This window comes from Hyaena hyaena, unplaced genomic scaffold (assembly GCF_003009895.1).
Source record: "Hyaena hyaena isolate Hyena2069 unplaced genomic scaffold, ASM300989v1 scaffold_176, whole genome shotgun sequence".
NCBI classification, from domain to species: domain Eukaryota; kingdom Metazoa; phylum Chordata; class Mammalia; order Carnivora; family Hyaenidae; genus Hyaena; species Hyaena hyaena.
The window spans coordinates 257,806-272,813 of record NW_024080809.1 but is presented as its reverse complement, the minus strand read 5'-3'; the positions used below and the strand labels follow the sequence as shown (position 1 = coordinate 272,813).

Sequence of the window (15,008 nt, the reverse complement as noted above, 5' to 3'; positions counted from 1 at the left end):
AAGGTGTGTACGCTGTTTTGACCTGACTGACATATTTATTCAGGCAAAACTGCTTCTCTAGAAAGGGCTGCTCCAGTTCATAGGAAATAGACTGCCTTATCTCTTGGCACATGGGGTCTGTGAGTGTTTTTTTTCCTACATTTGCACTTACCGAGTCAGAGGGCAAGATTGCTTAATCTGAGATTCCACCAGAACACCCCGATGCTTACTCCGGGTAGGGCTCGGCTCCTGATCTCACTTGAGCGCGTGGGAGGCTGGGACCACAGCAGGGATTTCGGAGGAAGGGCTGTTCATGGGGCTCTGCGGTCGTCGCCCAGCGCATGCGATCCCTGCGTGCTCACTGGGTAGTATCCAATCTGGGTAGCTGGTGGCATGTAGAACTGCTCTGTCTTGTGTGCAGGGCTGCCCTCCTACCTTGGTTGTACCTTCTTCTTCTTTTCCAGAAACACTTTTTAAAATATCACCTCTGTTGAGCTGTAGATTCAATAGATTAATATTTACTCACTTCAAGTACAGTCGCATGAGTTGATGGCTGTATACTCCACATAACCACCATCTCCCCAGTGGAGACAGAAAACCTTTCTAGCACTTCAGACACTTCCCTGTGCTCCTCTGCTGCCATTCCCTCGTTCCCCTTCCTCACACAACCGTCCGTCTGCTGTCTGTCATTCTTAGAACGGACTCTCTCACCTGACTGCTTTTAGTTTAGGTCATGTTTCTCCGTTGCTCTTCTGTTTTTAGTTTCATTGATGTCTTTAAAGATTTAAAAAATTATTTTATTAAATTATTTTTTGTTAAAAAATTTTGTTTAATGTTTAGTTATTTTTGAGAGAGAGAGTGTGAGCAGGGGAGGGCAGAGAGAGGGGGAAACACAGAAGCTGAAGCAGGCTCCAGGCTCTGAGCTGTCAGCACAGAGCCCGATGTGGGGCTCAAACCCATGAACCACAAGATAATGACGTGAGCTGAAGTTGGACACTTAACTGACTGAGCCACCTAGGCACCCCTAAAATTTTTTTTAAGTGTTTATTTTTGAGAGAGAGAGCGCAATTGGGGGAGGGGCAGAGAGAGCCAGAGACACAGAATCTGAAGCAGGCTCTGGGCTCTGAGCTGTCATCACAGAGCCCAGGGCTCTGGCTCATGAACTGTGAGATCGTGACCTGAGCCAAAGTCGGAGGCTTAACCGACTGAGCCACCCAGGTGCCCCAGGTTTGAATAATTCCTATTGCTTTGTCTTCAAGTTGACTCATCTTTTTTTCCATAGTATCTAATTGTTATTGCTATCCAGTGAATTCTTGATGTCCAGTGTTATATTTTCTATTTCTAATGGTTCCATTTGGATTTTCTGTCTTCTGTTTCTTTTCCTCATTATGTTTATGTTTCCTGACAGTATGTACAATATCTGTGTTATTTAAAAAAATTATTAAAGATTTTTAAAAAGGTTTTATTTATTTACTTTGAGAGAGAGCAAGAGAGAATGAGTGGGTGAGGGGCAGAGAGAGAGGGAGAGAGAGAATCCCAAACAGGCTCTGCACCACCAGCCTGCAGCTGGACACAGGGCTTGAACCTAGGAACCATGAGATCATGACCTAAGCTGAAATCACAAGTTGGACCTTTAACTGACTGAGCCACCTAGATGCTCCTACAATATCTGTTTTAAATTCTTAGCTAATTACATCTTCTCTGTCATGTTTGTGGCTTTTTCTAGTTACTGAATATTTGTCCTTGTTAGAGATCACATTTATTTTCCTTTCTTGCCCATCTGGTACCTTTTTTTTTTTTTTTTCCTTAAAGTAGACTCTACACCCAACGTGGGACTTGAACTCACAACACAGAGATCAAGAGTAGCACGCTCTACTGACTGGGCCAGCCAGGCATCCCTGTCTAGTAGCTTTTGATTAGATGCTAGATGCAATTTTTCCACTTAAGCAATCCGCTGTTTGGTCAGCTCAGGCTGCCATAACAAAATACCATAGATGTGCTGACTTAAATGACAGAAGTTTAATGTCTCACATTTCTAGAGGCTGGAAGTCTGAGTTCAGCCTGGTTGGGTTCTGGGGATAGTCTCTCACTGGCTTCCAGATGGCCGCCTTCTTGCTGTGTCTACAGGGCAGAGAGAGCTCTGTTCTCTCTTCCTCTTATAAGGATACTAATCATGGCTGCCCCATCCTCATTACCTCATTTAACCCTAATTACCTCCCAAAGGCCCACCTCCAAATACCATCACGTTGGGAATTAGGGCATCAGCATTGGAATTTGGGGAGATGTAAACATTCAAGCCGTAACACTGCCTTAACAGTGTAGTATCTTCGGAATCTGGCATTTTTTTGTTCAATATTGTGTGTGAGATTCATTCATGCCATTGTATGTAGTTGTAGATCATTGGTTCTCACTGTTGTATAATATTCCACTGTGGGACTGTATCATTTGGAATTTTTTTTTTTTTTACAGTTGTAGGCTGCTATGACCTGTGCAGGTAATACAAAACAATACCAGGTTGGAGACACGAATTATAGGGATGCCCTGGGGTTGGTGTGGCTGAGCAAAAGGAAATCCTGCCTTTCGTTCTGCGGTCCAGATGGTTCTAGTGTGATAGTTGAGTGCGGGACTTGGCAGACGACAGCTTTGCAAGCCTGGCTCCCTGCCTGTTTTTGCACATACAACTTGATTGGAACACAGCCCTGCCCATTCATTTACGTATTATCTATGGCTGCTTTCTTGCTATAAAAGCAGAGCTGAGTAGTTGAAAACAGAGATCATCCAGCACAAAGCTTAAGATATTTACTCTCTGGCCCTTTGCAGAAATGTCATCTGCTGGCCTATTTTGGTTTTCTGTCCACTGTTAATCACTGAGCTGTGCCAGCAACAGCAGAGCCTTGGGAGAAGGTGAGGCAGAGGCTGGCTTGGGGTTCCTTTCAAAGGAACACAGTCTGATTCCTGGGCGGGGCTTGGTGGGGGAGGGCTGTCTGTTATCAGGAAACTCAGAGACATCTGTGGAAACTGCCCCCAGAGTCCTCTGGGTAGTCCTTACTTCTCCTCACCGGGGCCCCTAGCATGTGTTTACTGGCTGTGCTGGGAAGGGCACACATGCTTCTTATTTTCAGAACCGCCCTTCCGGCAGGAGGAAAAGCTGGTGTGTGATAGCTGTGTGACCCTGCACGAGGCACTCCTGCCTGGCCCTGTTTCCCTCCATAATGAGAAAGCTGGCCACCAGCATCCCTTCCGGCTCCTAGACCTTCCAGGCTCCCGCTGAGAAGTGGCTTAGTTTAGCCTCTCTGAACGTGGGACTACTTGGAAGTGGCATCCCTGCACTGCTGAGGGTTCAGAGTGGCCACAGTCTTGACGGGGTGAGGCTTCCTAACCCCACAGATAATCCTGAGACTCACCCTCAGCAGTCTGGGCTTCCAGGGTGAGGTTGGGTCTAGTGCGTGTGCCCTCTGGCGTTCTTTCTGGCAAATAACTTGTATCGTTAACATCTCAAGTAACTGCAAGCATCTCTGGCTTTCTCAGAACTCACCAGTTCTATAATCAGAATCTCCTGTTCTGGAAAGCACCTGAACCACCATGGGGTGTCCATCCGGCATGATCTGTGATGGCAAAGCTTAGGCAGCGGGAGGTGTACGGGCTTTTGGAGACTATCGGTCTCCCAACTCCTCAGTTTTACAGATGGGCAAACTGAGGTCCATGAGAGGGATGGCTTGCTCAAAGCCACAGGGTGAATTAGAAACAGAGCTTAAATTCTCTTATAGCTTCTTCCACTCTCTGTCCCTTTTTCTTTCCATCATTCTTATATTGCTTCAAATTTAAAGCCTCCAGAGATCCTGTTTCCCTAAACTCTTAATTCACCGTTGTCTCCTGAGACCCAATAAAACAGATGCCTCTGGAAAGGAGGACTTTGTCTCAGGACAGAGTCTTGAGCTGGGAGTTATTGGGGGTTGGGCACAGAGAGAGAGTCTTCAGTCTGGCAAATGCTGGTGGCATCTGGAAGGCCCCTCAATGCCTCTGCTCTGCTCCCTTCCCCCACAGGAGGGCCAGGCTCAGTTGGATTGGCTGTACATCCTGGGGTAAGCACGTCATGGGTGGCCCTTAGAACCCTCCTGTGACCCAGGAGGGGTCATCCCCATTTTGCAGAGGAAGTCACTGGCACAGAGGAGCTCCTGGGCTTGGCGTGAAGTCTTTGTCTCCCGGAAGTTGCAGAGTGGAGACTAAAACTGGGACCAGCTGACCTGTGCCATTTGTTGAGCACAGGTCTGGTCTTCTTCAAGTCTGGCTCCCTCTCGGCTTTCCTTCTGGATTTTTCTCTGGGACTCCCACAGGCGTCCCTGTGAATGTCAGCCTTTGACAGCCAGAGGATTTGCGAGAACCAGAAGCCAAGTAGGGCAGAGCCTGGTTCTGGTGGTTGGCCTGGAGCTCACTGCACAGAGGCCTCTGGGACCCGCAAGAGTTGCCCAAGTATGTCGACACACAGCGAAATGCAGTCTTGCGAGAGGCTGAGGCCACTCAGTTGTGGGTGATCAGTGGCTGCTTTTGAGTTTCTTGGTGTCGGAACCCTCCTCCTGTCCAGCAGGGCCTGGCCAGCTGTCTACACCTACACTGTCACTTGAACGTGCGTGCGTGAGGTGCCCTGGGCTTGCTCACGTTGTGAGTGGATTCTGGATGGCTTCCCGCCTGAGTGCTCCAAGAGGTCCCCTCCCCTTCTTCCGTAGGTGGGCCCTTTGCCTAGGGTGGAGAGGTCAGGAGTATTTACAGCGACGCCCAGAGAGGCCCTGCTCCCTGGCCACCCGCTCTAGTTGGGGCATAGAATGATCCTCACTCCTTGAGGAGACAGGTGGTTGGCTTCCGCGTCGCACAGCCCAGAGCCCCTTCCGCGGAACTCCCGTGCCCTCGGGCCCCTGTGTCCAGGTGGAGGGCTCGGCTGCTGCTTGCCCCTTCTGGCCTGGGTGGCCACCCTGTGGGCGGGGGGATAACGTGTTGGCAGGAGCGTCAGAGACGCCCAGGTTCGGTTCTGACTCTGCCGCCAGCCAGCTGTGTGTCTTTGGGCAAAGAACCGAATCGCTCTGCCTCTGAGCTTTCCTGTTTGAAAAATGGGGGTAATTGTCCGAGTGCTATGCGGTGTGGAAGGGGCCCTTTAAGTGTATGAAGCGTGTAACACAGGAAAGAGCGGTCCTACTCGGCATGACGACCGCAGCGGTGTGTATACCTCATGGTCCGAGGCCGGCCTCCCTTTGGGCTTAGCAGGAATTAGGCCCCATCCTTCGGGAGGGAATTTGATCGGGTCATAAAAGAGAGACAAAGAAGGGTACTCGTAGTCTGGAAAGCGCCCAGCTGAACTGTCCCCCCAGATGGTTGGCAGCCGGGGACAGCAGCCCTGCCCCACGGGCCGTCTGCCCCAGCGAGACCCAGGGAAGAGGCCCCGTTGGAAGCTGGGTGAAGCTGGCAAGTGTCCTGGCCCGGCTCTTTCACGGGGCTGTCAGGTGAGCTCCCAGACAGGCCACTTCCCCTGTCTGGTCCTTCCTCAGTCTCCTCGTCTCTAGAATGACTTTTGGCCCCCAGAGTTCCTGCCTGGGGCCTGTGTTCACGGAGCCTGTGATCTAACACGTGACCCCACCGCCCCGCCGGTTCCTGTCTTTCTGGTGCAAGTTAACTTTAGTTCTTTCTTTAAAACAGAGTGGAACAAACCATGAGCCCTTTTCTTAGCGACTGGTCATTGTGAGAGAAGGGAACCTGAGCCTCAGGGCAAGGGAGCCGGCAGCGTCTCAGCCCGGGCTCTTCCAGGGCAGGATCCTCTCACTGTCCCCCGTGGGGCCAGGTAGTAGGTAGGCTGTCATGGAAAGTGGTTAGGCAGGGGCGCAGGGAAGGACAAGCCTCCAGGCCCTGTCCGGATCCTAATGCCTCCGAAGGGATTGATCATGGACTTGGGCCAGGCTGGGCTTTGGCTTGACCCTCATTTGCTCTGAGTACATTTGGAGGGAATGAGACCTGGGAGCACTTCTTGGAGGAGGGCTGGAGACCATGGGCAAGAACGGCACTGGTCCTGGAGCCCTGGTGACTCCCTCACTTGTGCCCAGTCTGTACCTAAAAGAGCCAAGTCCTTCTCCAAGTTCTTGGGATACGACCCTGAGCAAAACAGAAAGCATCTCTGGGCTTAAGCGGGAGAGACATAGTAGACAGACGTACAGCCCATGTGGTCTATGGGAAGTGCCACGAAGAATGTCCAGCAGGAAAGGAGGTCAGGACTGAAGGATGGGGGCTGTCCACCAAGGATGGGGGAGGGAGGTGTCTCTCGAGGGCAAATTGAGGAGACCTGAGTGAAGTGAGGGAGCAAGCCCGAAAGGGACATGGAGGAACATTCTAGGCTAAGGGAAGGGATGAATTTGGCAGGTTCCAGAAACAGTAACAATGCCAGGGTGGCCCGGAGAGTAGTCGTATGGGCCAAAGTCTGGCTGCCGAGGCCCTTGGGGGTCACGGCAAGGAGTCTGAATTTTATTCTAAGTATGAAAGGAGGTAACTTGGAGAGTTTTGAGGAGGGGAGTTGCCTGATCTATATTTTTAAATGATTCCTCTAGTTGCTTAGGGACCTGTGAGGAGGCCCCTGGAGGATCCAGACCTGCAGGGGTGGAGCATGGGCAGGTGGAGCAGAGAGTCAGGGAGAAAGCCAGTCAGGTGCACTACGGATTGAAGGGTGAATGGGAGTCAGGGAGAAAGAGGCATCAAGCATGAGGTTTAGGTCTTCCTATCTAAACAACGGAGTAGGTGGCATGGGACCATTTAATGAGAAGGGGAAGAGTTGGCTGGGGCTGGGAGAGCAAGGCTCCATTGTGGGGCGTGTTAGGACTGAAATGTTGTCACCTGTCATATGTGGACGTAGGGTATTTGATCTGGAAGCAGCTATGGCTGGAGATTGGGATTTGCGGGTCAGCTGTGTAGAGACGGTGTTTCAGGCCGTGTGAATTAGGGCCTCATCTAGAGGACAGAGGGAAGGGCAAGGAATCCCTGACTGAGGTCCTCGTAGGAGGAGGAGCCAGCAGGAGAGGCTGAGGAATCGTGCCCCCAAGCCAAGCGCCTTAAGGCAGGAGGGAACAACCAGCTGCGTCTGGTCAGGTCAAATAAAGGAAAAAAAAAAAAACAGAAGACTTGACCTCCACCTTTGGCAGGAGGGTAAGTCACTGGGGGCCTTGAGGAATGGCGGGAGGGAAGCCTACAGGATTCAGTGGGCAGTGATGGGTCCCCTTGGGGCATAAGACACTTGGGGAGAGAAAGGAAGTGGTTACGCACCCCCATTGAGAAAAACAAAGGCCTCCAGCAACTAGTTGATTCAGCAGGAAGACGGAAAGGTAGAAAACCCAGCATGGAGCACAGGGGACTGTGTGTCACTCCCTGGACTGTGAGCCCCAGCTGGGAGGTAGGGCTTTGCCTGCAGGCCCTGGAGCTGCCCTTAGGATGTACTCGCACAGCACTCGGGTCTTGGCCCTTCTCCACGGAGTGGTGTTTCCATCTCGGCCCTCTTGGGGCCTGTGTTCTGCTTTGTAAAGCAGACAGATCAGGGCCAGGCAGGGCATCCGCACACAGGGCCCACAGACTGCCGTGGGAACCAGCAGCGAGGGGTCTGTGAACTCTTGGAAATTCCATCCAGAATATTGGGCACGGAAGCATTTTCTGAAGGTGGTCTGTGATTCCAAAGAGGTTGAGACCTCCCGGGGCCTTCTTTAAAGGGCCTCTGCTTCCCTCTCCAGCCCCCTGGGGCCCGCCGGCAACCAAGGAGGCAGGAATGGCTTAATGGGTGAGAATACAGGGGAGTCCTAGACAGACCTAGCCCTGCTGTTTAGATCGCGAGGTACTGACGATGCCGGCGTGGTGTAAAATACTTCTGCAGAAAAATTAGCTACATTTTCGGAGACCAAGTGTTTTGTTTCATATGGAAAATCTCTGGTTTAGGAACCTGTGTGGTGTTGCATGGGTGGGGGGGGGCTTTTTCTGGGGGGAATGCATTATATGACATAGGCCTATTTTAATTCAGGAACTAATAACCCAGGAATTAATAACACAGGGAACACATGTGCCCCGTGCAGAGCGTAGGTGCCCCTGGCTCTGCGTCCCCCACAGCGGTGCCCAGTCCTACGGAGAGAGGCTCCCCTGCTCCGGAAGCCTGTGAACGCATCTGGGGGGCTGTCGCAGAGGGCAACGTCATCTTATACCCCAGATTGTGTGTTGAAATGAGCTGGGGGGCTTTCAGCATGTGGAGGAGACAGGGCAGGACCCAATGTCTACGCATAGTCTTTGCAGGCAGACTCTGCTCTGAGATCTTCACCTCTGCTCTCTGGAGCACGGGGACCACAGGGTTCAGGTTTGTCTAAATGTCCAGGGAAGGTAGGTGTGGGTCATCCCAAAAGCCTTGCCGCCCCTTTGCTCTGGAGTGGAGTTCCTGTCCCCTGCAGGGACAGACGGCTTGTCTTGCCCCTGTTCTGCCTGCCTGGATAGGAGCCGGGAACATCCCTTGACTAGCAGTGTGGACGTTCCTCTAAGAAGCACATTCATGGGGCTCCTTTGGGAGCTGACTAACTCTCTCCCTCTCTCCCTCTCTCCCTCCTTTCCCTCCTCCCCCCAGTTGGCTGGAGTTGTTTTCCTTGGAGTCGGACTGTGGGCATGGAGCGAAAAGGTAAGCGTCCCTGTGGTGGCGACCCTGAGCGTCAGGTAGCCCAGACCAGGTTGGTTCAGCTTAAATTGTTCCTTCCTCCAGACACCTCCCCGACAAACGTTTCTTGCACATGGTTATGGTCTGTAGCTATCAGTCATCACAGAGCCAGCCCTCGGAGATCGTTCCTGAGCTTGTGACGGAAACTCCTGGGGTCCTGCGTCTGGCTCTCCTTCCCCATGGTGGGGGTCGCTGCTCGAGGCCAGGGCTGGGCTGGTTGGGTATTTGAGCTCCATGTGTGCGGGGACCCCTCTCTCCTGTTGCCAGGAGCCTTACACAGCCCGGGGGCTTGTCTGCAGCTGTGTCCAGGGCCGGGCCGGGGCCACCTTCTGCTCTTGTCTGTGCCTCTGGGAGCCAGCAGGTCCTTGAACACAGTGGTGTTTATTCCTGAAGTTCTTGCCCTGAGATCAAGGAGCAGGGCTGTGTTCACACGCCCCCTGGGCACCCTGTGGGGCAGCAGAGGCAGGTCTTTACATACCTGTGAACCTCCTCACCCTGCCTGTGCAAGGGGGGTGAGGTGGGGAGAGTGGGCTCTTACTGTCTGGAAGGACAGGGCAGTTGAAACTCTAAGAGGGGCTGAGACCTGTGAGCTGCCGTACCACTTTATGCTCTGCGGGGGTGTGCGTGCTGGGGAGGTAGCGAGAGAGCTGGAGAGGACCCTCAGTACAGGGAGGGTGGAAGAGGGGAGAGGGAAGGAGCCAGGTGGACTGGACCAGGCTCCTGATTGGGAACTAGAGCACCGTCTTGAGGCTCATGCCCAGGACCCTCTCTGTTCCTTCAGTGGACCCTTCCTTTGCTTTCTGGAGAAGGAGGCATGGGCGGTGAGATCTCTGGGCTTTCTTGCCATGGCCTTAGGAACTGAATACGGCCTGCCTTTGGTTTTGGGCATCTTCAGGGTGGCCTGTGAACCCCTGAAGGGCAGGAGCTGAGGGGCAATGTCACTTTGCCCTACTGACAAACCCTGCAAGCCCGCGCAAACTGTGACTCCTAGTGCCACCGTGTGGCCACTGCCTGCACAGCAGCAGCTCCCCTGGCTGAACCCCCAGCAGAGAGGCCTGGCTACGCCTGCTCTTTAACTGCTCTGTCCGTTGTGGGTCACACTAGCCACACGTGCTGTGTGTATTTAAACTTGTTAGAATGAAACACGAATGAAAATTCAGTTCCTCAGTTCCACTCAGGTGTTCAGTGGCACGGGTGACCGGTGGTTGCCATTTTGGACAGTGCACATGTAGGAACCTCTCGTCGTCACCAAAGGTTTTTACGGACAGAGTTGCCTTCGTGGGCCTTCAGTGGGTGTTTTCCACAAGAGTGTTCATGCTGAAGCTGTTTTCACCTCAGAACAGTGGGCTTCTCCATGAGTTGAGTGCAGAGTAGACTGCCAAATGGCCAGGGTGAGGCCCTAAGGTGCCTTGACCAAAAGCCATAGGGTTCCCCTGGCACCCCTTCCCCACTCCAGGTCTGGCATAGGCACCCTGCTGGCTACAAAAGAAGCATGGGGTCCGGCAGGTCAGAACTCATAGCCAAAGTGGAGCCCCAGAATGCTCCATGTGAGGGTCCTGGGAGCCGAGGTGGGCAGGGATCTCGGGGCAGGGGTCTGTGATCTCTGTGCTCTGGTCTGGCTTTTAGTAGGAGGACTGAGCCTTAGAAGACAGGTCCCTGTCCTCATTTTAGCTCTGGACACAACCCAGCTCCCCCCCCCACCCCCGCCCCCCTGACTGCCCGAGGCTGATGTTGCCCTCTTTTCTCTGCCTCTTCCAGGGGGTGCTGTCCGACCTCACCAAGGTGACCCGGCTGCACGGAATCGACCCTGTGGTGCTGGTCCTGATGGTGGGCGTGGTGATGTTCACACTGGGATTCGCTGGCTGCGTGGGGGCCCTGCGGGAGAACATCTGCCTGCTCAAGTTTGTGAGTGGCCCTGGTTGCAGGGGTGGGAGAGGGCAGGGGTGCGGGGGCGCGGGCTCTGCCAGGCAGGCTTACACTGTATCTGATCAGAGAGGGCCCAGCAGTGTGGGCAGGAGGCAGCCTTCGGGCCCCTGCTGTCCACCTAATGGTAAGATTTCAGGGAGCGCTCAGGTGAGCCGGCTCCTTGTACCTGGTGAAGTTGAGCCACTCTGGTTTCCGGCTCCCAGAGGGAAGAGACGGCCAAGCGGTGGGCTCCTCTCCCCCTCCCTCACTTTTTACTTCCCTCAGAAGTTCCCAAGGAGTTGTTTGTTGGCTGCTCACCTTTGCCCTTCTTGGGTAAGATCAAAAGATGTTGCCAGTAAAGTTAAGAAATTGTCTCCCTCCTCCACGGGGTGTGAATCTGTCGGGATGTGCAATGCAGAGTCCTTCATTTCCTGGTAGAACTGCGAGTTCCTAAGAATTTGGTTTTATATTTAGATACAAATTCATGCTGAAATTCGTTCAGTTAAAATTAAATAGCACCTGGTGGGGAAAACACATAATCGTGTTTTGCAATAGATTATTTGTTGAAAATATTAGATCAAGCGTCTCTTCCTTGGGCTTAATTTAAAAAGCAGAACACGTGTTTGTTTTTTTCCCCCTAATTTTGTTTTCTATTAAAAATATATTTAGTACCTTCCGTGTGAATGGAGACTGCGTTTTGGAGGGCCTTCAGCATATGCATGTGTGCACACACGAGGGGGTTGGCGGGGAGGGCTCCCTTCTGTCTTATTCTGAGAACTTTGCCCACTGTGGCATGAGCGCAGTGTGACCAGTGATGACCGTGACTGGGGGAGTGCTCGCGCCACAGGCCGGAGGTCTGCCTGATGGGAGGGGCTGGTGGCTGCGGTGGACCCTCCAAGGATGCCACCACAGTCGCGGCCAGAGGTGCTGTGCTTCTGGAAAGGTCTTGACATTGGCAGCTCCAGAGTTGTGAAGAGTCTGCCAGGGAACGCAGGTGTCCTGCGTGAGCGGTGTGCTCTCAAGCAAGCCACAGTCCCACGTGAGCCTCAGTGTCCTTGTCCCTGCAGTGTGGGTGACAGATGAGATTTCTAGCAACTTGGATGGTTGCGTGTGTGAGGAGAGGGGTCAGGTACTGTGTCTGGGGCACAGGCTGTGCCCTAACGGAGCTGCTAGCCTGTTGGAGTAGGTTAGCCACTCATTTCCGGGATGGGGTTTCCTGCTGGGGGGAGGGAGCCTCCTTCCCAGGAAGCGGGTGACACCATGGCTTGGAGCTTTCTCGTCCTTTTCCTCGCCTGACTCTGAGCCGCCTGACTGAGCCGTGCTGCGGGGATGTGGGTAGGGATGCCTGTCTCCATTTACAGGCAGGGCGGGGTTGCCAGCCAGCCACATGGGATTCCTGGGCTCCAGTGCTGCTCTCGCGGTGGCAGGCAGTGGTCCTGGGTCCGACGAGGGTTCCCACCTGGCCCGGAGGCTGGAGGTGTGACAACTGCCCCACCCTCGCCCCCATGCAGTTCTGCGGCACCATCGTGCTCATCTTCTTCCTGGAGCTGGCCGTGGCTGTGCTGGCCTTCCTATTCCAGGACTGGGTGAGGGACCGGTTCCGGGAGTTCTTCGAGAGCAACATCAGATCCTACCGGGACGACATTGACCTGCAGAACCTCATCGACTCCCTCCAGAAAGCTGTAAGCACCTCCTTGCCGGCCTCCCCAGTAGAGCAGGGGCTTCCCCGGCTGTGTCTGCTGTTGGGGCTGTGGCTAGGTTGGGGGGGGTTGGGAGGGGAGTGCAGGGAGGCCCTGGGAGGGGTCGCTCCCGCCCCTGGGCAGTTTAGCTTTGTCAGCTCGTGGTTGTCCGGCGGTGCAGGCATGTTTACGGTGTGCTCTTGCCCGTTTGCACCAGGCGGGCAAGTCCAGCTGCTCCTGTGGCTACCCCCACTTCCCCAGGGGCCAGATCTCTCCGGCCCTGGCCACGCAGGCGGCCACAGGTCCCTAGGCACTGTGGGTACTGAGGGGTGGAGCGCCTCCCCCTTCTCTCCCCCTCCGGCCCATGACTCACCGTCTGAGGCTATTCCTGTCCCTTTCCTCCCGGGGACCTTTTCCCCTTCCTGTTTGAGAGGCCAGAGCTGCCTGGAGGAAGCTTCCCCACATGGAGAGGAATGTAACCTCCCTGGAATATGTCCCCAGGGGGGTGTCTGAGCTGTCCCAGGCCTTGGCCTTTACTCCGTCTGGCATTCAGTCCCTTGTGTGCAGCCACACCTGGAGGCTTGGACCACAGCCATCCCCGCCCTGCAAGGAGCCCACTCCCCACCGACCGGCCTGTGATCTGTCTGTGCCCTGCCAGCAAGCCTCGCTTCCTTGGGGACTTCATATGGAACGTTTTGGTTCCAAGGAGAGAATAATCCAGCAATCATTAAAAAATAACCATAGTCTACGCGCATGTTAACTGAAACCTGTTTACCCCCTATGTCATGTGTCCTGGGATCTGGCAAAACCCAGGGATGTGACCAGAGACCCTTCCTGTGTCGTAATAGTGACCTGCGTTTGTCTGCAAGGTCACATCCCAGCCATTTCCTACTGTCTGTCCCTCACGTCGCGGTTCTGATGTTGACACGTCGCCGCAGGCGTACAGGTGTCTGTCCCGTGTGCGGGGCGCTCTAGTCCTGCTCTGGCCTGGAAGGCTTTGCGGTGTTCGCCGCAGCTGTCCTCTCCTCTTGAAAATCCATTACCCAGAGGTATTCTGTACCTTACAGAGCTTCCTCCTGGTGAAATAGTCCGTGATCATTAACGCAGCTGAAAGGGTCGGGGAGCTAGGATTTTATCATAGACGCAAAGACGGCCGAAATTCCTGGTGGTGTGTTTGCTGTGATCACGGCCACACCCACACCAGCAATAAGGACACGTGCAAAAAGGGTATCTGTTCTTGGTTTGGGATGCCGTTGACCTCACCGTGCATTTTTCTGTACGTTTGGTTTTACGGTTTTTTAGATGAGTGGTGATCGTCTGCAAGAACACCAGATACCGGCGGGGGCGGGGGGGGGTGAGGGTGGGAAGGCAAGGGCAGAGACCCCAGGTCAGGGCCAGATCCCGCTCACAGTTCTGTCCTTGGGAGTAGATGTCCAGCAGCTGTTTTTTGTAGAGAGGCACATAAAGGAGCTAGGGCCAGCTTGGAAATTTCCTTGGGAGGAAGACACACTCACTGCCCACAAGGAGGGGATCCCTCGGTGGGGGGGTGGGGGTGTGCCAGAGAACTGCGGCAGAGGGACTGAGTGGCCTCAGGAGAGTGAGGAGTCTGCTTTCGGCTGAGGGGAGGTTAGGAGGGGGAAGGTCCTGGGGAGGAGGATCTGGACCTGAGTGCCATGCCCAGGCTGAGGGAGTCAGTCCTGCATGTTGAGATCATGGCCAAGGTTTCCTAGTTTCCTTCTTAGAGGGCTACTTGGGTCCCCACGCTGAGCACCTCTGTGCTTGCGGGAGGTCAGTGGGGAGAGCCTTGGTTTCTCTGTGTGGTACGTGGAGGCCCACTTAACCTCTCATGCCTGGTACCCTGTGGGTGGCCACAGCCCTGGCTCAGAGCCTTCGATGGCTCTCTGCTTTTGTGACTCTAGAACCAGTGCTGCGGTGCATATGGCCCTGAAGACTGGGACCTCAACGTCTACTTCAACTGCAGCGGCGCCAGCTACAGCCGCGAGAAGTGTGGGGTGCCCTTCTCCTGCTGCGTGCCAGACCCCGCGGTGAGTCCGCCTGGCGGGGCGCATGGCATGGTTCCTGACTCTCTCTGGGCTCTGGGTGCTTTCTCTTCAGACCAGACTAGTGCCCTGCGCTCCATCCGTGCACCTCCGCTCTGAAGTCCTCTGGGTAAAAATCCCAGGAGCATTTTTGCATGGCCCACCTGGCGCTAGTGTTCTGGGTGAGGCAGGAGAAAACCAGTGGTGTCCCTCCCTTGAGGGGCTGTCACTCAGGGTGCCTGGATGAAGTGCTACAACTTTGGTGAGCCCTGGGCCACCCTTTTCCCTGTTCTCTGGAGAAAAGACCCAGTGCACGGAAACTCAGGGGGGCGGTGGCGGTACCTGCATGTGGGGGTGGTGGAGAATCCTCTCCTTTTCTTTCTTCTTTGCTGTTTCCATTCCCAGTCCACGGCCCCGGTCCTTGGGGTCCAGAAATGGGGGCTCATGCAGTGACATATGAAAGGAGTGCTTAATGTTTGCCTGGACTGAGCCTGAGCAGAACTGAGCCATTTCCAGCTCTTGGTGCCCTGATTGGTACTGGTGTGTGGCCCCTGGTCCTGGGCCCCGGGGCTGCAAGCGGGCAGGGTATCCTAGCCACCGCATGGCCAACACCCCCAGCGCAGGAGAGGCCTGGGTTGGCTGAGGCTGCACAGCCAGCGCCAGAGGCCTCCACTCTGGCTGTGAAACATTGCACAA

At 54.4% G+C, this 15,008-nt stretch overlaps 1 protein-coding gene across 1 annotated transcript in view; it reads left to right on the top strand.

Annotated features, from left to right (window-relative positions):
- TSPAN14 (tetraspanin 14) overlaps positions 1-15,008 on the top strand; it is a 35,189-nt gene that overhangs the window by 14,510 nt on the left and 5,671 nt on the right. The window contains exons 3-6 of the mRNA XM_039240536.1: positions 8,603-8,653; positions 10,448-10,594; positions 12,106-12,276; positions 14,193-14,318. Coding sequence (XP_039096467.1) covers positions 8,603-8,653; positions 10,448-10,594; positions 12,106-12,276; positions 14,193-14,318 — 495 coding nt within the window. The remainder of the gene's footprint in view (positions 1-8,602; positions 8,654-10,447; positions 10,595-12,105; positions 12,277-14,192; positions 14,319-15,008) is intronic.